Source organism: Bubalus kerabau, chromosome 2 (genome assembly GCF_029407905.1).
Source record: "Bubalus kerabau isolate K-KA32 ecotype Philippines breed swamp buffalo chromosome 2, PCC_UOA_SB_1v2, whole genome shotgun sequence".
Taxonomy (NCBI): domain Eukaryota; kingdom Metazoa; phylum Chordata; class Mammalia; order Artiodactyla; family Bovidae; genus Bubalus; species Bubalus kerabau.
Window position 1 is genome coordinate 192,259,810 of NC_073625.1, and position 25,076 is coordinate 192,284,885.

At 50.4% G+C, this 25,076-nt stretch overlaps 1 protein-coding gene across 2 annotated transcripts in view; it reads right to left on the reverse strand.

Annotated features, from left to right (window-relative positions):
* The window catches only part of LSS (lanosterol synthase), a 30,924-nt gene continuing 5,848 nt past the window's right edge, over positions 1–25,076 (reverse strand). The window contains exons 7-22 of one of the 2 annotated variants that reach the window (XM_055569859.1): positions 24,124–24,259; positions 23,790–23,898; positions 23,038–23,156; positions 21,851–21,948; positions 21,567–21,594; positions 19,970–20,026; positions 19,278–19,349; positions 18,961–19,011; positions 18,288–18,437; positions 17,903–17,999; positions 17,066–17,171; positions 4,575–4,640; positions 4,103–4,183; positions 3,416–3,586; positions 2,525–2,603; positions 1–2,105 (exon numbers count right to left, since the gene is read on the reverse strand). In XM_055569859.1, the coding sequence (XP_055425834.1) occupies positions 1,974–2,105; positions 2,525–2,603; positions 3,416–3,586; positions 4,103–4,183; positions 4,575–4,640; positions 17,066–17,171; positions 17,903–17,999; positions 18,288–18,437; positions 18,961–19,011; positions 19,278–19,349; positions 19,970–20,026; positions 21,567–21,594; positions 21,851–21,948; positions 23,038–23,156; positions 23,790–23,898; positions 24,124–24,259 (1,552 nt within the window). In that variant the 3' untranslated portion in view covers positions 1–1,973. The remainder of the gene's footprint in view (positions 2,106–2,524; positions 2,604–3,415; positions 3,587–4,102; positions 4,184–4,574; positions 4,641–17,065; positions 17,172–17,902; positions 18,000–18,287; positions 18,438–18,960; positions 19,012–19,277; positions 19,350–19,969; positions 20,027–21,566; positions 21,595–21,850; positions 21,949–23,037; positions 23,157–23,789; positions 23,899–24,123; positions 24,260–25,076) is intronic. The other variant, XM_055569861.1, reaches the window with a different exon arrangement.

Here is a 25,076-nt window from a genome sequence, read left to right on the forward strand (position 1 = left end):
TCAGTTTTTAGACATTTTTATTACCAGAAAAAAATTCAGATCTAGGTAACAACACTGGTTATGCTCAGTAAGGAAAGTACTTTCTTGGAGGTACATTTTTTATTATGCGTTAAGCACTTTTGGTTAGAGAATCCCTCAAAGGGTCAGATCTGGTTTATGTCCTGGTGAACATTCAGATTTTGCTCCCGATAACCAAAAGAAAAGCAGTGTGAATCAAGACCCATTAATCCTTCACCCAGGATAGAGAACTTGATTTTTAATCAGCCTGAGGCAAGTATTTCTCCCTCAGATAACTAGAGTGCCTCCTGCTTATCTTGTGCAGTTCCTTTTCCCCTGAGACTGAGGGGCGGTGGTCCAGTGTCCACCAGGGGGCGTGAAGGACCCAAGACCCAAGACGGCTCCCAGGACAAGAGCACTACGTGCCTCTGCCCAGTGGCTGGATCTGGGTACTAAGGTAACTGGTGAGATACGTGGCTTCCAATAATGTTTCAGTATAAAGGTGGAGTTCATTTCTTTTCGGGAAGCTTAATTAGTGTTTTGTCCAGTGACCCGGTCATGCCTGGCAGTGTCCACTGCCAGGAGCAAACTGGTAAACCACCGTCTGCTGCTGGAACAAGAGCAAAGTGGACAGATCCCAAAGGGTCCAGCACAGCACCTTCAGCAACATAAACACTCATTTAAAAGTGCCTGCAGAGTGTTGACATTCAACCAGCACAGCTAAACACCACTAGGTGCCAGTGGGGTGGTTGGTAGAGCGGCAGGACCTGCCTGCCTACCTGTGCCCAGGCCCTGCAAAGCTTGAAGCAGGAGGACCACCACCTGGGGTAGTTGGGGGGAGGGGTAATGGGGCAGCTCAGGAAAGGCTCCTCGCAGGCGAGCCCCAGACAGACGTCAGGGACAGCACTGGAGGTCCCAGGACCTGCGGGAGCAAGGCCACAGGGTGCAAGCCTCTGAGAGACCTTCAGAGTTCCCGGCAGGAATGGTGGGAGCAGGGGGGCATCCAGGCGTCTCTGGCTGTCTGAGGGAGAGCACTTGGCTGGGGGAGCATGGCTGGGGCTGCCATCAAAAGGGGAGGTGGCACCTCTATGGGTCGCTCCAGCCCTGGGGTAGGCGAGAAGCATATGGGGCCCGGGGGTGACACCAGGCCTGGTTCTGGCCCTCATCAAAGCTCTATGCCTTCACAGCCACACTCCTAGGAACCCTGAGCGTGTGAGCTGCCCATCCTCATAAGTCAGAAGCAATTCCAGGACTCAGACTTTCCAACCTGAGCCCGAAGTCCACACACGCCAAACCAGAGGCATTTAGAAGCCAGAGGAGAACTGAGAGGCAGCACCCTGGAGGGGGCATGAGGGTCGTCCCCATGTGGGGCCACTCACGACCCCTCACGCCGAGTTAGCTCAGGTTCCTGCTCTTCTCATTAGGAGACAACTCTAATCTCGAGGTAGCCATGCTGGCGGCCCACAAGCTGGCTGAACCTAGACCTGGGGAGGGGCTCTCCTCTAAGCAGCCCCGGACACTCACCGATTCTGGTCCCCAATCCCGGACAGCCCAACCGGCCTCGGTGAACAGCGAGGCTCAGCCTCTCCTGCGGGGGTGATGAGACTAGCATGTCCCTCAGCCAGAGAGAGGCAGGGCGAGCAGGCCCTCGTCAGCGCGCAGCAGGATGCGTACCAGGCATAGCCGCTGGTCTCCCGAACTCAGCGGTGGGTCAGGAAAGCTCCCAGACCTACCCACAGCTAGACCAGGTACCGCTCCAGGTGGTTCCACGAACGCAATGCGCTGTATCCAGCGTCAAGGTTCATCCTGTTGCTCCCCTCACCAGTGCTCCTCTAGCCGGAAATTGCTCCACCAGCTGGAAATCAAGTCTGAAGGCCCCACCTCTGCAGCAGGCCCCGCCCCACCCTGCCCCAACCTCCGCTGGAACTCCGGAGACCAGCACCCCCCTACCCGCCCAGGCACCCGCAGGCGTGCTCTCAAGGGTGGCCAGCGAGGGCGCTCTCGGGGTGCAGACGGGAGAAGCGCCCGAGGGCCCAGATGGGGAAGACGTTTCTGTAGCTAGTGTAGCTGATGGCGCAGGACTTGTTGAAGACCCCACTGATGTTCCCCTGAAAGGACACAAGGGTTAACACAGCGGCTCCACTAGGTGGAGGACAGCTCCCTGAACTGGACCCTGACCTCAGCAGGCGGGCCTACCACCCCCCCACCTCTAGGACCCCAGGCCCTGCAGCAACCCTCAGCCTGGGCCACCAGCCCCTCGCAGGCTCATCTGGACTCATCCGAGGAGCATCACCCTGCCCTGGTCGCATGACCCCATGCCCTCCCACCCTTCCTTTTCAGTGAGAGACCACCAGCCCTGCCACCAGCCAGTGCTTCGTGTGCACCAGCCCCGGCCATCAGGACCTGTCACCATCACAGACCTGCTTCCAACCCTGGTGATGTTTGTGACGCCCAAACCCCCCAGGTGAAACCCCGCCCACAGGCCATGAGGGGCATGGGGCCCTGTTGTGGGGGGAGCCACACGTACCTGGGGCCAGTCCCCGTTGGGCAGCTGCTTTTCAAGCAGGTAGCTGACTCCTCTCTCCAGGGCCGCCACATCAGGGTGCCTGGGGGAGAGGGGCACTGAACACTCCCGCCGCCCCCTGCACGAGACCCCCTCTGGCTGGGTCCTCAGGCTCACACAGCCAAGCACGGACAAGGATGAGAAACGCTGCCCGATGATGGGCACCCTGAACCTCCAGGCCCGCTGGGAACAGTCAGTCCTCCAGACATCCCGAGGAGCGGGAATGCCACTGGGATGGAGACGAAGGGGCAGGAGGGCAGCCCACCTGTGGCCAAGAGAGCTGTCCCTGCCATGAGCAGTGCTCTCCCGTCCACCTGGCCAGCTGTCCTCAGGGGCCTAACCTCGCTCGCTGCTGGATGAGGCACCAGGAGGCGCGATGGCTCAGGTCAGGGTGCAGCCTGTCTGCCCCTGCCCACACCCTTGGCCTTCCTCTGAGGGGTTTAGGGAGGTTTCCCAATGGCCCCAAATCCAACAGGGGACACAGACTGGGGCACCACGTAACGTCTGTGTGCGTGACTCTGCGTGTGCGTGTCACGTGTGCATGTGCCTGAGCACGTTTGTGACGCAGAGCCGCTGCAGGTGCTGCCGCACAGTCATGCCCTGACAGCCTGTGCCCTGGCTGCCTGTGCCCTGGCAGCCTGTGCCCTGGCAGCCTGTGCCCTGACAGCCTGTGCCCTGGCTGACCTTGTCCAGAGGTCTTTCGCAGGACCCACCACCTGGCCCTGTGAACCTGTCACCTATGAAGGTGGCCCATAGGTCTCCCCCTCCCTCCGCTGCTGTGCCCACCCTGGCTGCCAGCTCACTGTCCTTCCTCCACCCGACCTCGCGGCTCCAGGACAGGCCTCAAGCCCCCACCTGACAGCCATCAGCCCCATCAGGGCCCAGCACGTGTTGTGGATCTGGGACTGGGCACTCTGCACATAGCGACGCTGCTCGCAGGACTCGAAGTCCTCCCCCCAGCCTCCGTCTGCCATCTGTCGGGACAGCAGGAAGTCACAGGCCCGGGAGATCTCCGCACAGGCAACCCTGCAGAGACAGAAGACACAGAGCCATCACTCTGGGCAGGATCCCTGCCCCTCCTCACCCTGGCCAGGCTTCCTTGGGTAATGGAGACGGGGGTGTGGGCCCCCTGCACTCAGCATGCCAGAGGGGAGGTGAAAGGGACAGAGGTACCAGCATCACAGGATTTGGGGAGATGACCAGACAACTGCAGATGGGCTCCCGAATGTGACACAACCCAGCCTGGCCAGCCTCCTGGCCTGTGGCTGCTCCTGCTCCAGCCCAGGTGTGGGACTTGGGTGGGGCAGGTGAGCTGGGGGAGGGCAGAGGGCCGAAGGCTTCCTGCCCCACACGAGCAAGGAGGCTCTGCAGAGCAGCAAGGCACAGCACCTCATACATTTTTCTGGAAAACTGATCTTCTCTCACTGTTTAAAAGCATGTAAAAACAACCCCAAAGTCAAACATCAGAGGAAGAAACCCCCCCCAGCAGAGTATTATGCTGAGAAGACCCCCTCCCACCACAGGGCAAATGCCTGCACTCACCCATTATGGTAGGTGTGCCCCATGCAGGCGAAGGCTTCCAGCCCAAACCAGGCACCGTACGTGAAGCACACACCCCAGGAGCTGGAGGGAGACAAGGAGGAACAGCCCGGTCCCTGAGTTCTCAGCAGGGCGCCAGACAACAGGCTGCAGGCACACCCCCAGCACCCTCTGGTGTGCAGGGAGGGGCTGCATCTGTTTCCAAGGAAAACATCCATAAGCCTTCAACACGGAGACAGACCCGCCCAACCTGGCCTCCATGGACAGCTCCACAAGCCAGATCCAAGCCCAGAGGAAGTGGGTGAGGAGCCATCAGGCCACCAAGTACTTCCAATGTGCTTGGCTACACTGCCCAGCAAAACGCTGAGCAGTGACTGTGGGGGAAGGCCCAGGAGCATGTCCAGAGACTTCTGGACAGCACGGTGTCCCCCTCCCACCCCTGCCCCTGGCATCTGCACCCACAGGCAGCACTCACCCTTCCCAGGAGCCATCAGGCCTCTGCTTCTGCCGACAGAACTGCAAGCCCTGCTCGAGGGTCTCCCTGCAACACAGTGGGACATCGTGGTGTCCATTCCAGCAAAGCAGCAGTGCACCAGCTGCTCTCACCCTGCACTCTACTGCCTCAGAAGAAAGAACATCAGTCAGTCAGTTCAGTCACTCAGTCGTGTCCAACTCTTTGCAACCCCATGGACTACAACACGCCAGACTGCAGTCCATCACCAGCTCCCGGAGCTTGCTCAAACTCATGTCCATCAAGTTGGTGATGCCATCCAACCATCTCATCCTCTGTCGTCCCCTTCTCCTCCTGCCTTCAATCTTTCCCAGCATCAGGGTCTTTTCCAATGAGTCAGTTCTTCTTATCAAGTAGCCAAAGTATTGGAGCTTCAGCTTCAGCATCAGTCCTTCCAATGAATATTCAGGACTGATTTCCTTTAGGATTGAATGGTTGGATCTCTTTGCAGTCCAAGGGACTCTTAAGAATCTTCTCCAACACCACCGTTCAAAAGCATTAATTCTTCGGTGTTCAGGTTTCTTTATGGTCCAGCTCTCACATCCATACATGACTACTGGAAAAATCATAGCTTTGACTAGACGGATCTTTGTCAGCAAAGTAATGTCTCTGCTTTTTAATATGCTGTCTATGTTGGTCATGGCTTTTCTTCCAGGGAGCAAGCATCTTTTAATCCCATAGCTGCAGTCACCATCTGCAGTGATTTTAGAGCCTAGCGTTTCACATGACATACTCTGGATATAAGTTAAATGAGCAAGCTGACAATATACAGCCTTGACGTACTCCCTTCCCAATTTGGAACCAGTCCACTGTTCCATGTCTGGTTCTAACTGTTGCTTCTTGACCTGCTCAGGAGGCACATTTCTCAGGAGGCACATAAGGTTGTCTGGTATTCCCATCTCTTGAAGAATTTTCCACAGTTTGCTGTGATCCACACAGTCAAAGGCTTTGGAATAATCAATAAAACAGAAGTAAATGTTTTTCTGGAACTCTCCTGCTTTTTCAATGATCCAACAATGTTGGCAATTTGATCTCTGGTTCCTCTGCCTTTTCTAAATCCAGCTTGAACATCTGGAAGTTCATGATTCATGTACTATTAAAGCCTGGCTTAGAAAATTTTGAGCATTACTTTGCTAGCATGTGAGATGAGTGCAATTGTGTAGTCTGAACATTCTTTGGCATTGCCTTTCTTTGGGATTGGAATGAAAACTGCTTTTCCAGTCCTGTGTCTACTGCTCAGTTTTTCAAATTTGCTGGCATATTGACTGCAACACTTTCACAGCATCATCTTTTAGGATCTGAAATAGCTTAGCTGGAATTCCATCACCTCCACTAGCTTTGTTCGTAGTGATGCTTCCTAAGGCCCACTTGACTTTGCATTCTAGGATGTCTGGCTCTAGCTGAGTGATCACACCATAGTGGTTTTCTGGGTCGTTAAGATCTTTTTATATAGTTCTTCTGTGTACTCCAGCTACCTCTTCTTAATATCTTCACCTTCTGTTAGGTTCATACCATTTCTGTCCTTTATTGTGCCCAATATGAGCATGATCTCCCTTAAAATACATAAAATAAGTATGAGCATGATCTTCCTTAAAATACGTAAAGACAAATGGTTCATAGAGGAGATACAAGGCTGAAGGAATAGCAATCACAGGTCACAGGAGGAGAGCGAAGAGGCAGATAAAAGAGGAAATGAAGGAGAGAAAACCTCAGGGACAAGCCCACAGGAGAAGCAGCTACAAAGGGGATCAGTGTCACCAAAAACAGGGTCAGTGATATAGATAGGTTTAAGTCACACAATGGCACCCCACTCCAGTACTCTTGTCTGGAAAATCCCATGGATGGAGGAGCCTGGAAGGCTGCAGTCCATGGGTTTGCTAAGAGTTGGGCACGACAGAGCAACTTCACTTTCACTTTTCACTTTCATGCATTGGAGAAAGAAATGGCAACCCACTCCAGTGTTCTTGCCTGGAGAATCCCAGGGACAGGGGAGCCTGGTGGGCTGCCATCTATGGGGTCGCACAGAGTTGGACGTGACTGAAGCGACTTAGCAGCAGCAAGTCACACAAATGAAATTTTCTAAGTAAACATAAAGTGAGAGAGAAAATGATACATTCAGAGGGCAGAGAAGATCTGTCACAGGCCTAACTGATACTTCTGAAGAAGACCGGGTTCTCTGAAAAGGCTAGAGGTGAAGGTACGCATACAGCCTCAGGATGACTCACCCCCCACAATGCTCACTTGCCCCCAGGCACTCAGCCCATGTCATCGTTGAGCAGTGGCCCATAACCTGCATGTAGCCAGCTGACCCTGCAAGTTGACGGTCACTGCCTCCAGCTCCCCTTGACTGGCGGATGGACTCCCTGGTGCTACTGGACCCACCCTTGCTGGCTGTCATGGAGCCACTGTACAGAGGCCCATGTGGCAGGAACTCAAGGGTGGCTCCAGCCAGCAGTCAACAAGGACATGGGGCCTGGGGCCAACAACCCACAGGGGATGGAAACAGGCCAACAACCACACACATTTGGGGCAGACCCCAGTTGAGGTTCAGGTGAGGCCCCCGCGCTGCCAGCATCCCGACGGCCACCTAGGGAAATCCAGAGCAGGGGCCCTGGCTCAGCCATGCCTAGACTCCTGACCCACAGAAACTGCGAGGTGATAGACGTGTGTTGCTTTGGGCGACCAAGTCTGTCATAATACTGTCACCCAGCAAGAGATACTAGTACAAAGGATGAAGGAAAAAATAAATAACTTCGGCAATGAAAAGAGTGGTATGACTCTAGTTTTAGCAGAAATTAAAAAGTGAAAAAAAGAAAAACACATACATTTGGAAACTTAGACAAAATGTACAAATCACTCAGAATATTAACTTATCAAAACCGCCTCAAGAATAAAGGACCTGAATAGTCCTACAACTACTAAAGATATGCATAAAAAACAAACTTTGCCCAGGTCTAGACATTTCATAAGTGAATTCTACTAAATCACCAAGAGCAATCATTCTAATCTTACACAAACTCTTTTAGGGAATACAAAGAAGAAGGAACGTTTTCTCTGGTTCATTCTGGGAGCTCAGTGTAAGCTTCTTAATCAGCCAGATAAGAGTGATGTGGTAAAGCAAAAACTTCAGGCTGTTCATTACTGGACACAGATGCAAGCTTCCAAATGTCATTCTTAATGGAGAAATATTAGAAGCATTGTCCTTCAAAATCAGGAAATACAACAAAGATGCCACTATTACCAGTTCTGCTAAGAAAAATACTAAAGGTCTCAGCCAGGGCAATGAAACAAGAAAATGGACTACAGGCCTATGGACTGAAAGGAAAAATATGTCATTTGTAAGCTTTCTCTAAGAGAAAACCCAAAAGAATCTATAAGCAATTATTCAGAACAGAAAGAGTTGTCTAGATGGATTCACTGGTGAATTCTACCAAATATTTGAGGAAGAAATTATACCATCTCTACAATCTCTTCCAAAGACCAGAACAGGGAATTCTGCCTTATTCACTTGATGAGCACAGCATACTAAAAACAGATAAGGACATTATAAGAAAGGAAAACTATAGATCAGTATCTCTCAGTAGCACAGGCATTAAAAAATCCTCAATAAAATATTAGCAAATCCAATCCAATCATGTATGAAAAGAATAACATATCACAAATGAGATTTATCCCAGGTATGAAACAACTGGTTCAACACTGAAAAATCTAATAATGCAATCTATCAAATCAATAGGCTAAAGAAGAAGAGAAATCACATGACCAAATAAACAGCTATAGAAGAAATATTTACCAAAATCTAACACTTACTCGTGATAAGAAAAAAAAAACTTTCAGCAAGCTAGGGACATAAAGGAAGTTCCGCAAGTTCCTCAACTTGATAAAGGGCAGCCACAAAAACCTATAGCTAATATCATATTTAGTGGTGAGAAACTAGATGCTTTCCTGCCAAATCAGGAACAAGAATGTCTACTCTCAGCACTCCTATTCAACTTCATATGGGAAGTCCTAGCTAAAGCAATAGGACAAGAAAAGGAAATAAAAGGTATACATATTGGGGATGAAGAGATAAAACTGTCTTTGTTCAGATTACCTGATTATTTACATAGAAAATCCCAAAGACTCAACCACAAAACTCCTGGAACTACTAAATAATTACAGCAAGGTTGCAGGATACAAGATTAATATACAATAGACAATTGTTTTCCTACCACAATGAACAATTTGATTCTGAAATTAAAATCACAATACCCATTATGTCAGCACCAAAAAATTTTTAATGCAAAGAGTGAATCTGAATGTAAACTGTGGACTTGGGATGACAATAATGTGTCAATACTGGTTCATCAATTGTAAATTAAAAAAAGATGTACCAAATGCAGGTATATTAATATGCAGGTATATTAATATTATTAATATTAATAATAATGCAGGATATTAATAACAGGGAAACAAGGTGGGAGGGAAGTGGCTAAACAGGAGCCCTCTATGCAATCTTTCTGTAAACCTAAGACTGCTATATGAGACAAAGTGTATTAAAAACTTCATTAAAGTTTAGCAAACTGTTTAGCTAGAAGATCAATATCAAAATCAATTGCAGATGATCCTGGAAAGATGGCAGGGCAGGCAGCACAGGGGTCCCTCTCCCACCAGGAGGACAGCTGCAGTGGCAGAATGTGTCCAACATGACTATTCTGGAAGCCTGCCAACTGTTGAAGGACTGGAGGATAACTATTCTCCGCTTTTAGCACAGAAGCACTACCCATCCCCTACCCCAGGGCCCAGCGGGCAGCTGTGCATGTGCCTTGGAGCATCTGCAGGACCCAGGGTGGGCTTCCCTGGTGGCTCAGACAGTAAAAGAGTCTGCCTGCGATGCGGGAGACCTGGGTTCGATCCCTGGGTTGGGAAGATCTCCTAGAGGAGGGCATAACAACCCACTCCAGTATTCCTGCCTGGGGAATCCCCATGGATAGAGGAGCCTGGCAGACTACAGTCCATGGGGTTGCACAGAGTTAGACACAACTGAGCAACTAAGCACAGCACAGCACAAGAGAGTTTCCTCCTATGTGGGAGGACTTACTGCAACTTCTTATTTCTCAAACTTTGATCATAGACTATTGGAGAATTATGATTAACATTATAATTAATTTTAAAAAAGAAAGACTATTGTGTATTGATATTTTGGGTTAGCAGTTCACAAACTTAATCTATGAATCATCTGGGATGTTATGTAAATGCAGGCTCTGGCTTAGCAGGTCTAGGACAGGCCCAAGTGGACAGACCCATTTCAAAGAGCGCCGAGAGACTGGGAAGTGTGTCCTACACTGTGATCAGGGACATAACACTTGAAAGGGCCTGGGCACAATGCGCTACCTGTGCCAGTGCCTCTCCTCCTAGCGGGCCTGGATTTCCTGGCTATTTGACAAGCCCACCTTAAAAAGTGCTGGTGGAGCCCCACTGAGGTGCAGTCCAACTCGTCTGACCTTTAACCTATTCCTGTTTTCTCCCGACTTCAATATCCTTTTTCTTTATGGTGAAGGACTTCATTCTTCTTTGGCCTAGCAAAGATACAGGTACCTGTGTTTTTAGGTTTTTTTTTTTTAAGAAGCTTTATTGAGATATAATTGACATATGATATATTACTTGAAGTATATAATTTAGTAAGTTCTACGACATGCATACACTTGAGAAAGCATCGTCATACTCAGGACAATGGACAAACCATCCTCCTAATGTGTCCTTATGCTCCTGATGCTCCCTCCACCCTCTGGAAACCAATGATCTGCTTCCATTACAAAGATCAATCTGTCTTTTCTATAGTTCTAAAGAAAAAGAATCATAAGCATGTAAAAGAAAGAAAATATATATTATCTATACCTATATCTATATAAAGAAATAGTGACCTATATCTATATAAAGAAATAGTGTACACCTTCAATTTTATCCATAATTTATAGATAGATTTGTTATAGATTCATTTGTCTATATATAAGTAATAGTTTCATAAAGTACAAAATAGAATGCATGCATGGCATATACTGAAAACAAGAAACACATGTCCATTTATTAAACTTTTCTTTCAGTTCCATGGTTTTACATGCAAAGCTACAGGCAGTAATGTACACTGTATTTCTTCTAAAGAATGACTCCACATGTTTGAAAATCACCATTCTCATAGGTCAGCAAATTGAGTACCAAAGGGCTGTGCACCAAACAGGCCAGCACAGCCACACCACCCGTCCTGTCCTGCACACAGTTGTAACTCCTCAAAGCCAGGTGCAACCGCTCTCTGATAGGCCCCTGCTTTGCTGCCTTGTCTTTTCAGATTTCAGCCAGGGAGCAATCTTATAACTACTTGCAAGGCTGGTAATTCTGGTGGAGTTTTCAAAGACAGTCACAGCTTATAGTTGAAGCTGCCACCAGTTCAGAAGTTTTTCTCCCATCTTTCAAATCTTTATTCTGCCTACTCAACTCAGAGAGCAACCCCCTTCAGCAGCTATGTGGGGATCCTGCATCCCTGCCTGTTTGGTCCTTCGCACTCTAGCAAACAATGCCAGGATGAACCCGTAGACACAAGGGAATCTCATAATGTAATTTTCAAAAAGCATATGGTTTATTTTAACTGTATTATGTAGAAAGAGTTCACAATCATTTGCTGTAGTTCACAGGCAATCATGCTATCCTCTAAGAGTGACAACTGGCTTCCCAGGTGAAGTGGTAAAGAATCTGCTTGCCAATGCAGGAGATGCAAGAGACATGGGCTTGTCCCGTGGGTCGGGACGATCCCTTGGAGGAGAAAATGGTGTTGCCGCTCCAGTATTCTCATCTGGAAAAACCCATGGACAGAGGAGCCTGGCAGGCTATCCTGCCAGGATAAAAAAAAAGAGTCGAACACAACTAAGCAACTGAGCGCACACACACACACTCAAGGGTGACAACTGCCTTGCATCCTTTCTAGATAAGCTTTGTAAGTTTTTGAAATTGAGAAAATAACATTTGAACTAATAAAGTTGAAACGACAGCATTTAAAAAAGAGGCTTTTCAAAGAAAATACAAACTGCCTATAGCAAGTTCCCTTGCCAAAACTGATTTGCAAAAGAGCTAAGCTTGTTCCTTTGTTTACAAAACTACAAGAAATAATACGGATGAAAAAAGTGGATTATATAGGAGAAGTCGGATGTATGTTTTCAGTAGAAGGCATGAGGGATAAATATGCATTTTCGTTCAAGGAAAAAAGAAAGTAATTTTGTTCTAAAGTAAAATGATTGTTCCAGAATAAAAAAGGAAAAAGGACAAAACCTGAATGTATGTAAAAAGGTATAGGTTTATAGAAAAGGAATCTTAAGAAAGGAATTTTATGTTTAGTCAAGTCAACTAAGATTAGAATGGATTTTATGCTAGTTTTTTAAAAAGGAAGAATCTGAATATTAAAATCACACTGGTACAAAATTAGGATTTGTTTTTCTTTTTTAAAAGGATATTTTTCTTAAATTGTTGGTCTGATCTTAATAAGAAAGATTTTTGTTTAATATGCCTAGGAAACTAAAATTCTATGATTTGTCTTTATCAAGTCTTTGATTACTTAAGAAAACTGAGTCTTCTCTATTAAAAGAAAGAAAAAAAAATTTTTTAACAACTGTCTAACTTTCATTATGTGTTAAATTTCATGGGAAATATTGTTAAATAAGAAGAGAGGCTGAACTTTTTTTTAGGGAATATTTATATGGAAATTGTTAATATAAATATTCCAAAAAACACAGGCTTTCTTGGTGGCTCAGCAGTAAAGAATCCACCTGCAATGCATGAGACACAGGTTCGATCCCTGAGTTGGGAAAATCCCCTGGAGAAGGAAAAGGCAACCCAGTCCAGTATTCTTGGTTGGGAAATCCCATGGACAGAGGAGCCTGGCAGGCTATGGTCCATGGGGTCACAAAAGAGTCATACGTGACTTGGCAACTAAACAACAATCAGAAATCATGAAATTCCCCAAAATCTGGTATGCCTTGATATAATGTCATCAGTCATAATACCAATTATTGTCATTTACAAACAGTTATTATTATTTAAAAATAGTTATTATTTGTTTTACTTTGCGGCTTTTGCAAAAATATTCCTGCAAAAGTGCTTCATCTTCAAAGAGATTCATGGAAAAGGCTCTGACAAGTCCTCTAGAATGAAGGTTTCTGATAAGTTTAGGATCAAAACACTGAATTGGGTAAAAATTTCCAAAACTCTGGCAGAAAACTGGTGAATTCATAAAACTGATAACAAAAGATCAAGATCAACAAGCATTAATCACTGGAGACTAAATGAACTGATGAAGGTAATTATAATTTGTATAACTTAATTTAAAACATTGCTCATTCTTTATCATTTCATTTTCTAAATTTAAAGAACCCCTTTTCTTCTCTTTTAAGCTATCTTTAACTTACAGCAATTTGGTAAACAGTTATCTTTTTCTCCCCAGATCGATTCTAAAACTCCTATTAAACATTCTAATTTTTCATAACAATACATATTTGTGAAAGTTCAATACAAATCTGTTTCAGTAACAGGCCATAACTGGACAATTCCTTGGCTTGGCCTCTTAGCCTAAAGAGACGCTGAAGGTCTAATCTGAGATTCCTCATGAAAAGCTTCAGCAAAACAGATTTTAAAAAGCTTACATGGTCAGTCACTATTCCAGTTACACTTACATAAATAATCAGGACAAGTTTATTGAAAGTGGACTTGGGTATCTTTGACAGAAACAGAGGTTACTATGGATAGAAAAACTATTCTTCAATAATATACCATTATGTACATTAGATGGGAATACCAGATCACCTGACCTGCCTCTTGAGAAATCTGTATGCAGGTCAGGAAGAACTGCATACAGTTAGAACTGGACATGGAACAACAGACTGGTTCCAAATTGGGAAAGGAGCACATCAAGGGTGTATATTATCACCCTGCTTATTTAACTTATAGGCAGAGTACATCATGAGAAACGCTGGGCTGGAAGAAGCACAAGCTGGAATCAACATTGCCAGGAGAAATATCAATAACCTCAGATATGCAGATGACACCACCCTTATGGCAGAAAGTGAAGAAGAAATGAAGAGCCTCTTGATGAAAGAGAAAGAGGAGAGTGAAAAAGGTGGCTTAAAGCTCAACATTCAGAAAACTAAGATCATGGCATCCGGTCCCATCACTTCATGGCAAATAGATGGGGAAACAGTGGAAACAGTGGCTGACTTTACTTTCTTGGGCTCCAAAATCAATGCAGATGGTAACTGCAGCCATAAAATTAAAAGACGCTTGCCCCTTGGAAGAAAAGTTATGACCAACCTAGACAGCATATTCAAAAGCAGAGACATTACTTTGTCAACAAAGGTCCGTCTAGTCAAGGCTATGGTTTTTCCAGTAGTCATGTATGGATGTGAGAGTTGGACTATAAAGAAAGCTGAGCGCCAAAGAATTGATGCTTTTGAAGTGTGGTGTTGGAGAAGACTCTTGAGAGTCCATTGGACTGCAAGGAGATCCAACCAGTCCATCCTAAAGGAGATCAGTCCTGGGTATTCATTGGAGGGACTGATGTTGAAGCTGAAAGTCCAATAACTTGGCCACCTGATGCAAAGAACTGACTCATTGGAAAAGACCCTGATTCTGGGAAAGATTGAGGGCAGGAGGAGAAGGGGACGACAGAGGATGAAATGGTTGGATGGCATCACCAACTCAATGGACAGGACTGAGCGACTGAACTGAACTGAACTGATGTACATTAGATACTAGTATCATTAACTGTCTTTGAAGTTTGTTTTCTCAGTGTACACTGGACTGAATCCTGAATTCTTCTAATTTCTTCCTATGTGGCTAGAACTCTTCAAACTAACACTTCCAATTTTCTTCCATCTTCTGAGTTCACTACAAAACGAATGCTGCCATTTTCCCAAACCTTGCAAGCAAAAGCTGGACAACTTGATACAAACTTCAACAGCTCATGCGAGGACAGTCTTCATGCCTGTTGCTATGTGGCCACTCAGAAAGATCACCAGAGACTCCCACTGAGAACCAGGACTATCTTATCTGATTGCCACGCAGGTCCTCACTTCATCTGACAATGCTTTGAACCCAACACCCAGAAATTGTCTCAACTGGCTGTTCCCCAAACTCAGAAACTGAAATTATAATTTGCTTTAACTATTACTCATTGCTTTCTATTGTTTCCACAGAAATGCCTCTCAGAATTACCTGATGGCTCAGATCATATAAAGGACTGATTTAGGTGGAAGCACGTGTGCAATACTGCCTCCTGAAGTAAAGCCCCCGTGTGCCTTTCCTACTGAAAAACACTGAGGACGTGCAGTTGCTGACACACTATATGTGTTACATATAGTTTACCGCTTAAAGTTTTTGAAGGTCGAGTCAGAAAGCTAATACCTGAATCTGATGATAACCCATTTACTTAACTGATTAAATTTTGGCTCTGGGAAATTTTTCAATCTTGACTGTTGTTCTTTTTATAGTTATCACATTAAACTCTCAATGGTTTTAAATGTCTATCAGCAGCCATTCACATGCCAAATGCCAGCCAGCAGAATGAGACAACTGGATGAAATCTGCAATAACAACGTGAATGATGAACATCATGAGTACATGGCCCTCCCATCTGTCAATTCAACTAATGAGGAAAGAGACACCAACGGTAGAGACAAAGAATAATGTGACACTGGCTGGTGATCCTCTCAGCCAGCCAAGACAGTGACCAAAAACCTGAGTGTAGCCTTGAAAATTCCCCAACCAGACAAAACCAGCTCAATCATACACACAAAGGCTAATTTAGCTTATTTTGCAGGACTAACTTGACCTGGGTCATTTCTTGTTTACACCTCTGGAAATCATAAAGAAAACTACTTCTCAAACTTGATACAAAGTAAACACTGAAAATTTTAATACTGTAAACCAATCATTGTGAAGAATAAACGTTCTGTTTTCTCACAATATAAGCTGCCTTATAACAATATATACCCAACTCTCATTCGGAGTTTTGGTTTGAACACTCTTGGTTTGCAAACTGTTTTTTTGGTGTGTGCATGATAAATTGTTACTAATTACTACTTCAACGATTCATTGGTTTCCCTTTAGCTATTCAACAAAATAAAAACCTTTGACAAAATCCTGAACAAAATACTTACCAAGTCCAACAATCTATAAAAAGGAAAGCACATAAAGACCAAGAATCATGAAACAATAGAATCATACAAGGATGAAGGAAAATCTACAAAAATTGCACAGAAGCCCCATAACACAGCAAGTCCACATCCACATCCTCAAGAAATGGGAACCTCTATGCCCCAAAAGACAAGCCTAAGGGGGTTCACAGCAGGATGGTTCATCATAACCCACTGAGAGACCCCCAAAGATCCATGACAGCACATGCATAAACCAAGTATGGGATCTGTATTTGACAGCAGAGACAGACATGGGGTTCCACCTGGGATCACAGTGAGAAGAACCAGGAGGGGAGCTTCTGGTAACGTGTTTGCCTGATGTGGTCACACGGGTGTGTGGGTGAATACTTCATTATTCACCCAAGGGCTACATGTAGGGTTTGTGTGCTTCTCTGAACATGTGCCAAACTGCACCAGGAAAGGTGTATGTAAAAATTCTATTATTTGAATACAGATGGAGCATTCCTCACTTTATTGTGCTCTGCTTTATGAACTTTGCAGATACTATGTTTTTTTTTTTTTACAAACTGAAGGTTCATGGCAACCTTGCGTCGAACAAGTCTATCAGGCCACTCTCCAACAGTATTTGCTCACTTCATGTCTCTCACATTTTGGTAATTCTCACAATATTTCAAACTTTCTCATTACCATTATATGAGTTGTGGTGATCTATAATCAGTAATGTTTGATGTTACTATTACAAAAACAATTCGACTCGCTGAAGGGTAAGATGATGGTTAATAATTTTTAGCGATGAAATGCTTTTAAATAAGATATATACATTGTTTTCTTAGACACAATGCTATTGAACACTTAAAAGATTACAATATAGCATAAACATAAGTTTCAAATGCCCTGGGAAACCAAAAAATTCATGTGACCCACATTATACCGACATTTGCAGTGGCTGGAGTTGAACCCGTGGTATCTCCTAGGTACACCTTCATATGTCCTCTTTTAACATTATTAAGAAGATGCAAAGAATAGCTTTTCTGGTATAACTGTGCTACTCTGACCCCCAGTACACACACTTGATATACTTCAGGGCATACAACCGGATCCAGAAGCATCTGAACCTCTTCCATTTTTAAATGAGTTTCATTCCAGAGCCCCCTTTCTGAGATGGGCCCCCTGCCCTAGCACCCAAGTGAGCAAATGGCTTGCTCTCAATGACATTAAGGTTGTCTGAGTTCTTGGCCCCAAGTTAATGGCACCTGTGCTGCGTGGCCAAGCACCCCTTACCTGATCTCCCCGGCCCTGTGGTCTGGGAACTGCTTGTGGAAAGTCTTCAGCGCCTGCATCACTGCTGAGGTGCACTCCAAGTACGTGTAGTCAATCATGATGTCCCCTGGAAAATGGAAGGAAAGACTGAGGCAATCCACGCCAAACCATGAGACAGGAGAGTGCCGTAACACACGGTGCCTGACTGTCCTCCAGAGAAGAGGAGACGTCACTGGCGACCAGCCTGGGGAAATGGCCACCGGTGGGAGGGTGGCCCCAGCGCAGGTGACCTGAAAGCCCGTCTGTGCTGCAGGATGGCCAAGCTGGTAGGAGGGTGAAAGAGCAGGGCACACAGCGGAGCTGCACCCACCCTAAAAAGGCCTGCATGGGAGCACACCTGCCAGTTACAGGAGCCCAGCAAACGGAGACCCATGTACAGGGTGCACACGGACCACACCTGGGAGGACACAGGTGAGCGGTCCCGCCATCACCTCCCTTCACAGGCTCCACGAGGAGCGCTCAGGAGACAGGCCGGCCCTCACGGAACACAGAGCAGGAGTGGCCCAGGCTCAGACCCGAGAGCCCCAGTGAGTCCCCCCCACCTCCGAGAGGCAGACTACAGCTTTTCTATCTACCACCAGGGTCACCACACCCTTGGAAGGTGAGGAGCCCAGACAGTTCTGGTGTTTGGGGGCTCCTCAGAGCATCTGCCCACATCCACCTCACCCACCAGCAGTTGGTTGGTACTGTGTACCAACCCCCACCCCCGAGCAGGGAAAGAGCTCCAGGCGCTGGCAGGAGAGCCTGGGACATGTGGGGCCCCTGAGTCCATGGCCACGTGACGGGTCAACTACTCACCGAAGACCTCAGAGGGGTTCAGAAGCTCCAGAAGGTGTCCCCCACGCTTGGTCTCGTAGGTGGCAAACCCTCCGTCGGGGTTTCTCAAGCTCAGCAACTAAAACCAGCGAGAGAAGGTCCTGAGAATCCGTGCAAGGCAAGGAGCCGAGGAGCAGCCCAGACCCTGGGGGCCCAGAACAATGGGCACTTTGTCAACCAGGCACCCTGGGACCACCTGGGATCCCTTCCCAGCACACACATGCCTATCACTTATAAATCACATACACGCCACCAAACGAGCCATCTCCATGTAAAACTTTGACAAGACCTGGTCTGTGGTTGGGTGGCCAAGACTCGGTGTGCCCAGCACCCTCAGGGATGGGAGCCCCACAACCAGCAGCCTCACCACAGCGACAGCGTCGAAAAGCCGCTCTCGTGGGACATGATTGGTAACAAAGGGACACTTTTCCTGCAGGAGGAGGATGGACTTCAAGGCCTCAGCCGTGCAGTCAGCCACGATCCAGCCACAGTCCAGTGTGCTGAAGCTGAAGCCACCCTGTAAAGTGCGGGGCTGTAAGTGTGGAGGGCACAGCATCTTCCCTGCCCTTGCAGGGCTGATGCCTGACCATCATGGGGAAGTACAGCCACAGCCCCAGGCCACACACATGCAGACAGGCCTCCAGATTCCAGCACAAGGACTGCAGCCTCTACCAGGCAGGCTCCACCTCAGGAATGGCACAAGCAGCCGCTGTGAGAAGGTGGCCGTGGCCGTGTTGACGCCCCGCACGCTGCAGGAACGACCCAGCCAGCCCTGCCCTCCTCCCTCCCGTTCACGTCTGACAGCTTGTTTAACATCTGCACGTGCTACTGAGTGCACGTATGTGTCACGTGATGCAGTGAAACCCCGGCAGCTCAGCTACTGGGTTTGTGCACGACTCCATGGTCAGGAATATCATGGGTGCCCCGGTGGAACCCCACCCTGTGCGTCTATCAGAGCAGGAAGCCCCAGAAGACTGGGAGCAGCTCCTCCTCACAGGCAAGGTCCAGCTAAACACGGCCAGTGGTGCGGGGCGTGATACCTTGTTCATATGGCGGTAGTACTTCTGGTAGTCGGGGAAATTGTCTGGCACCTGGGCAGCACACAGGGAAAGCGGGGGTGAGGAACACATCACTACCATACCGGGCACACGCAGACAGGCAGGAGGGGCCAGCACAGTGGGAGGCGCGGAGACTCAGGGCTGCCGCCCCCTCGGTCACCAGAACCAGAGGAACCCCCCGCCAGGCAGCACCCCCTGACCTACTCCCCCATCCACAATCGGGCATACCCTGAGCAGGAGATGGCAGAGGGAAGGAGGGAGCCCCATCTGTGGGAGGTATGGGCCGGGCTTGGCCTTACCTGTGAGATCCGGAGATACTCATGCGCCTTCTGCAGGCAGGACCAAAACTCTGGCCTGTGTTGTGCACCTGCCTAGAAAAGAGAAAAGGGGCTGAGATGCTCAGCAGCATATGTCTGCACAGTGGCTGGTCCCTGGACGCTACTGGTGACACCCAGCCACTCCCAGGAGCCAGGGGCAAACCCCCCCAAGTCTCGGTGGGCTTGGGTTCTGCCACCAAGTCAGCAGGACGTGGTGAAGCAATGAAGCAGGCTTCTCCACCGCACCCAGCCCCAGCCCACCACACAGGGTCCCTGCCTGTCTAAGGCAGGCTGCTACGTGGCCCACATCTCTTCCTAGGGCTCCCCATCCTGCCAACCTCATTCCTCATTCCCACCAGCATGAAAACATGCTCCTATTTCTCTCCAGCATGTACTAAGAAGTATCCATAATGAGCCATTTGAGCAGTGAGAGGGCCTGGAGCCCACTATCCCTTCCCAAAGACCCCACTACCTCATCATCTCAGGAACCACCCCCCAAGGCTCCCTGTCCCTGGAGCCTTCAAACACCACCCCCTCACCAACCCAGAGTTGCCAGGCAAGAGGCTCAGAGCCCAGCTGAGGGGAGGGTCAGGGCCAGCAGGGGCCATGTCCACTGGATGCAGGGGTGGATACACAGGAAGGGCAGCTGAAGAACGAGGGACAATGCCATATACCTCTAGCAAAGCCTGGATGGCGAACGCGGTGTCCCAGATCTGTGAGCCATTGGTGCCCTGTGGAGAAAGGATAATATTATAGCTGCCTCTCCTGCACTCCACCCCAACTTCCTAGATCCCATAGGCGCCTAGAGGGTCAAAGAGGGTGCAGGGGCCTCCACCGGATCCTGAAGAGGTGGGAGCCCAGCTGACCCCTGACCCCAGGCTCTGGGCTCTGCACTCTGACACTCACAGGGGCCTGAGTGGGTGGTCTGGCAGACAGACATGGGTCAGGCAGCCCCACCTGCCTTCATCAGAATATCAGCCAGGGCAGGGCTTCCTCAGGGCACTTCCAGGATTTTGATGCTATGGCCTCTATTGCCCATCCAGTGGCATGGAGCCCAGACAGACTGGTGGCCCTCAGTGGCCCCAGACATCATGGCCTTGCCAGACAACGTGTGGGAAGAAAGCACATGACCAAGACAGCCCCAGGCCACAAAAACCTGATCTGATCAAGCCCTGATCAGATCAGGGCACAGAGCAGGAAGAAGGTGGACACCCTCGGGACAAATGGCCCAGGACAGAAGGACACTGGAAGATTGTAGGACGAAGGTGACATTAAGGATCAGCCCCCTGGGTGAAATCGTGATACCAGCGAGCCCACAGCACAACACCACTGCAGGTTGCCATGAGATCCAGGGGACAGCATGGCAGTTCTGTCAGAACCAGAAGCTCCAGGGCTGGAGGCTCACCACCTTCCTCAACTTCGTGGGTTTTGGGATACTTCACATAAGACTGGCAGTGTGGGGCCCAGGCAACTAGAAGAGGGGCTTGAATGCTGGAAGAAGGGCCAGGAAGCTGGAAGAGAGGCTTGAGCACCCTTAGCAAGGGCACCTGGGCAGGTGGTCCGTGCTGGGCAGGGTCAGGCTCACATGCACCCATCCCAAGGGGTCCAGCACTTAGTGTGACCCAAGGACATTGCTGGGGGCGCCCTGTTCCACACTGAGTGACAGCAGAGCAAAGCCCGAGAGCTCCTGGCTGGCTGCCTCTGGGGCCCCTGCTGCCGGGACAGGACCGGGTCAGCCCAGGCCGCCCTGTGACCTGCAGCCCCACCCCCAGGGCCATGCATAGGACACAAGTAGGGGGAACATCATCTACAGCATCCAGACACTGGAAATCAGCAAACAGCACAAACAGCCCGCCCACAGGGAGCATGCCTCAGGGGCTCAGCTCCAGGAGGCAGGGGAGGGCAGGGGCTCTCCTCTGACTGTCCTGACCCCACCAGCCAGACCCCATGTGCGAGCTGCAAGATTAGCATCCAGCAGCAGTCGGCTAGTGCCAAGAACCCCCCGTGGCCTTCGTCCCCCCTGAGCTGCGGCTGAGTGACCTCAGTGTACAGACCACTCACAGAGGGTGGCTGCCAGCCCTTGGTTCTCCCACCATCCCGGGTGCCCGTCAACATTCCTGCCAGATGGCACCCACCCGGGAGGGCCCAGCAACACCCCTCAGACACAGGACCTTGAGCCAACAGGCCATGTGGGGAGGAGAGACTGGGGATGTGAACAAATCCAAGGTGGGGACGGTGGCAAGGACGCAGCTTCGGCCCCACTGCCCTCACCTGCATCTTCATGCCGTCAAGGCCCAGCCTACAAGGAGGGGGAGAATGACCTGGGTCAGGGAGCACAGGCAGTGCCAGACAGCAGGGGCCCAGAGTCCACGTCCGGAGAGTAACCCACCCGAGCAGCATGGGACACACAAGGAAGGCTCCCCCATACCCAGCATGCGGAAGGTCCAGTGGGAAAGAGGCCACCCTGGAACTCAGACTGAGGGATACACAGGCTGTGCCCACCCTCCCCCAGACAGGCAGCACTCGGCTCTTGGCTTCACCTCCCGCACACTCACCAGAGGTAGTCAGGAATCCTGGACACGTGCTCCTGGAAGACAGCAGAGGCTGGCCCGTCTACACGCCAGCGCACGAGCATGTTGATGGTTTTCGAGATCTGCAGGAGACAGCCTGGTCAGGGCCCTGCCCCATACCCACCGGGTTCCTGGGCTTGAGAGCTGCGGCCCCAGCACAGCCTTGTTCCAGGCGAGGCCACTGCTTTGACCACTTTCCCAAGCACTCTCTGCTTCCAGGCCCCGAGATAAAAAAAACCAGGCTGCAGCGAGTAGCCAAGGCAGGTGTGCCTGGAGAGAGGGGTCACTGCAGCAGGGAAAAGACAGGGTGACCCACAGAGGGGACGCAAGCCAGCCAGCGGGTGAGCAGGACTGCCACAAGGTGACAGACAAGGCGGGGACCCTGCGTGGGCACCTGGGTGTGGGGTGTCCTGAGCTGTTCGAGGTAACTCGGGACCAAGGGCAGAGCTGTCTGTGGGGCATGGGAGAGACTTGGGAGTGAGACCAGTGAGCCAGGGCCTGTTGCTCAAAGCAGAAGTTCTAGAGACCCAACCCTTCCACCCGAGAGATCACAAATCAAGGTCTAACTTGTTAATGCAGCACTAAGAGCCCACACAGAATCGCCTAGTGTTGAAAGGGCCGTTCAGTGGAGCAGTGGTGGTTTACGGCCCCAGGTACCATGTGGCCCAGGAAACACCTGCCCGCAGGGTCAGGGATGTGGCTCACACGGTGGCCCCGTGGGGGTCCAGGCATGGAGGTCACAGCCTGCCCCCTGGTTCACACAACTCTGCCTCCTGTACCCATCGCCCTAAGGCTGCAGGCCATCGACTGACCCTGTGATGGCCGCCTGGGCACACACGCAAAGCCGGGTCAGGAGCCCAGAGGCTCAGTGAAGTGAGAGTCTAGAGCCAGCAGGCTCATCAGGAGTCAGGAATGGAAACAAGCACAGGGGCCCTCCAAAGGAGAAGGAGGCCAGCGGTAGGTCATTGGGGTGGGATGGGGGGAAGGGGGAGGGGGTGGGGAAGGGGGGAATAGGAGCAGCGTTCCAGACACACCAGGTCGGGGACAGTGCGGGCCAGGCCAAAGGCCCTGGGGGATCGGAGGCCACATCCCAATGAGAGACCTCACCTGGGGGAGACCCCACACCCAGCCCCACAGACACAGGCCCAGACACCCGGGGCGAGCGCACTGACCGGGCCGATGCTGATGCACTTGGTGAAGCGGTCATCGGCTGCGATGTGCTCATACAGCTTCTGGGTGGCCCACTGCCGCAGGCTGGTGCTGTGGTGGCGCTCGTACAAGTTGAGGATGGCTGCGGGGCATGGTAGGGGGTCGTCAATGGCAGCAGACATGGGAGGAGCGCTGGCTCCATCATAGCAGGCAGCCTCTGCCCCCACCGGCCTGCCTGGGCAGCTGCGCCATGCCCCCGACGCCCCACCCCAGCATTCTGCAGTGAGGGAACAGCATCCTGCAGTGAGGGAACGAGTGAATGGACAAGCGGGGACGAGCAGATGGGCAGGGGGCGGGGAGCAGACAGGTGTGCGGGTGGGGAGCGGAGGGCGGGGGAGATGAGCAGAAGAGCGAAGGGGATCATGCCGCTTGCTCACACAGCACCACCGGGAGGCGCTGGGCTCTGATGGATTCATGGGAGACGGGCCTGGACGGGGCTCTGGGGACCGCCCCTTCTGTTCCACAGAGGAGACACCCCCGGCCCAAGGCCCTAGGCTCCGAATCCTCTGTCCAGGAGCCCGAATGCCAGGCGGGTCTGCTCGACATGAGCTGTGCAAGGCCGGCCCCCATCGTCCCCACAGGACCCCAACACAGGATGGTGAGAAGGGCAGAAGGAGACCCTTTGAGGGGCAGTGTCCCTTCCTATCACTTCAGGTGTCCCCCGACTCCGGGGTCCCAGCCAGCCCGGGGAGGGGGGCGCTGGGGGGATACCCACCGTATACTACGTGGAGCAGCCAGCTGTGCGGCGTGTACAGATCGTCCGGGGCCACGCTGTTCCTGTGCGCGGCCCAGTCGATGCAGCTGTAGTCCTCCAGGTAGAGCTCCTGCGGGCAGGCGGCGCCTCAGCCCAGACCTGCTGGGCCCTGGGCCCCCTGCCCCCATCCCTGCTCGGCCCCCAGGCAAACCCTGATGAGCACAGCCTCCCCAGTCCATCCCAGGGCGCTTCGCGAGGCTCACTGGACCTATCGAACAGCATAGCCCCCCAGGCAGTCATTCAGGGACATGGGGCGGGGCTACACTCTGGGGCAGGCACGTGCGGGCAGGCTCACCTGGCGGAGGCTCTGGACCAGCGGGCCCTCCTCAGCACTCAGCCGGGTGCTGTAGCAGTAGGCCATGGGCAGGTACACCTGCCGACAGTGGCACCAGATGGTGGAGGGATGTGCGGGCATCCAGTCAGGAAACAGCCTGGGGGCAGAGTATGTCAGTGGGCACCGCCCACAACTGTTTCAGCCTGTGGACACTGGAGGCAGGGCTGTCTCCAGCCAAGTGGGCACAGTCCTCAGTGCTTCATGGCCAAGCTCCTGAGGGGTGGTCTGAGTAGCCAACAACCCCTCCAGTGCCTCCTAACGCCAGGAGACGCAGCCCCTAATGGGTCAGGGAGCCTGCAAGTTCCCGGCTGTGACCAACATGTCACAGAAACAGAGACCCTTAACCACGGAGATGCTGAGTGAGGGGTCTACAGAGATGCTCTGGACTATCTTTGCAGCTTTTCTGGGGATTGAAAATTATTTCAAAATTAAAAGTTCTTACCTAAAAACCTTCAGGACTGCCATGTCTCCTCAAGTCTGACCAAGTCTGACCACTGGCCCTGCTGTGCTTTGCCCAAACACCCACCCTGACGTGGGCACAGCTCTGCAGCCTGCCAGGCGGCTGAGCACCTGGGCGGTCTCCTCCACCCTCCCCTTTCAGCCTCAGACCACATGTGCGAGGGGTCTCTGACAGCTACCGCCCCAGGGACCTCACCTCCTGCGGGTGATACCGAGGTGCTTATATGTATATGGATGTGTTCTGGACACATCCACAGCTTTCATGAGATAGTCACAAAATGCTTACAATTGCCAGCTAATAGGCTTCACACAATACGGAATGAAAGTTGATTTTGCTGAGTTTTTAAACAGCATTACAGTTCTGCTGAAAGGAAAATTCTCATCTTTCAAATATACACACTGAAGTATTCACAGGGGAAATAGGATGTCTGGGATCAACTTTAACATTCACTGGC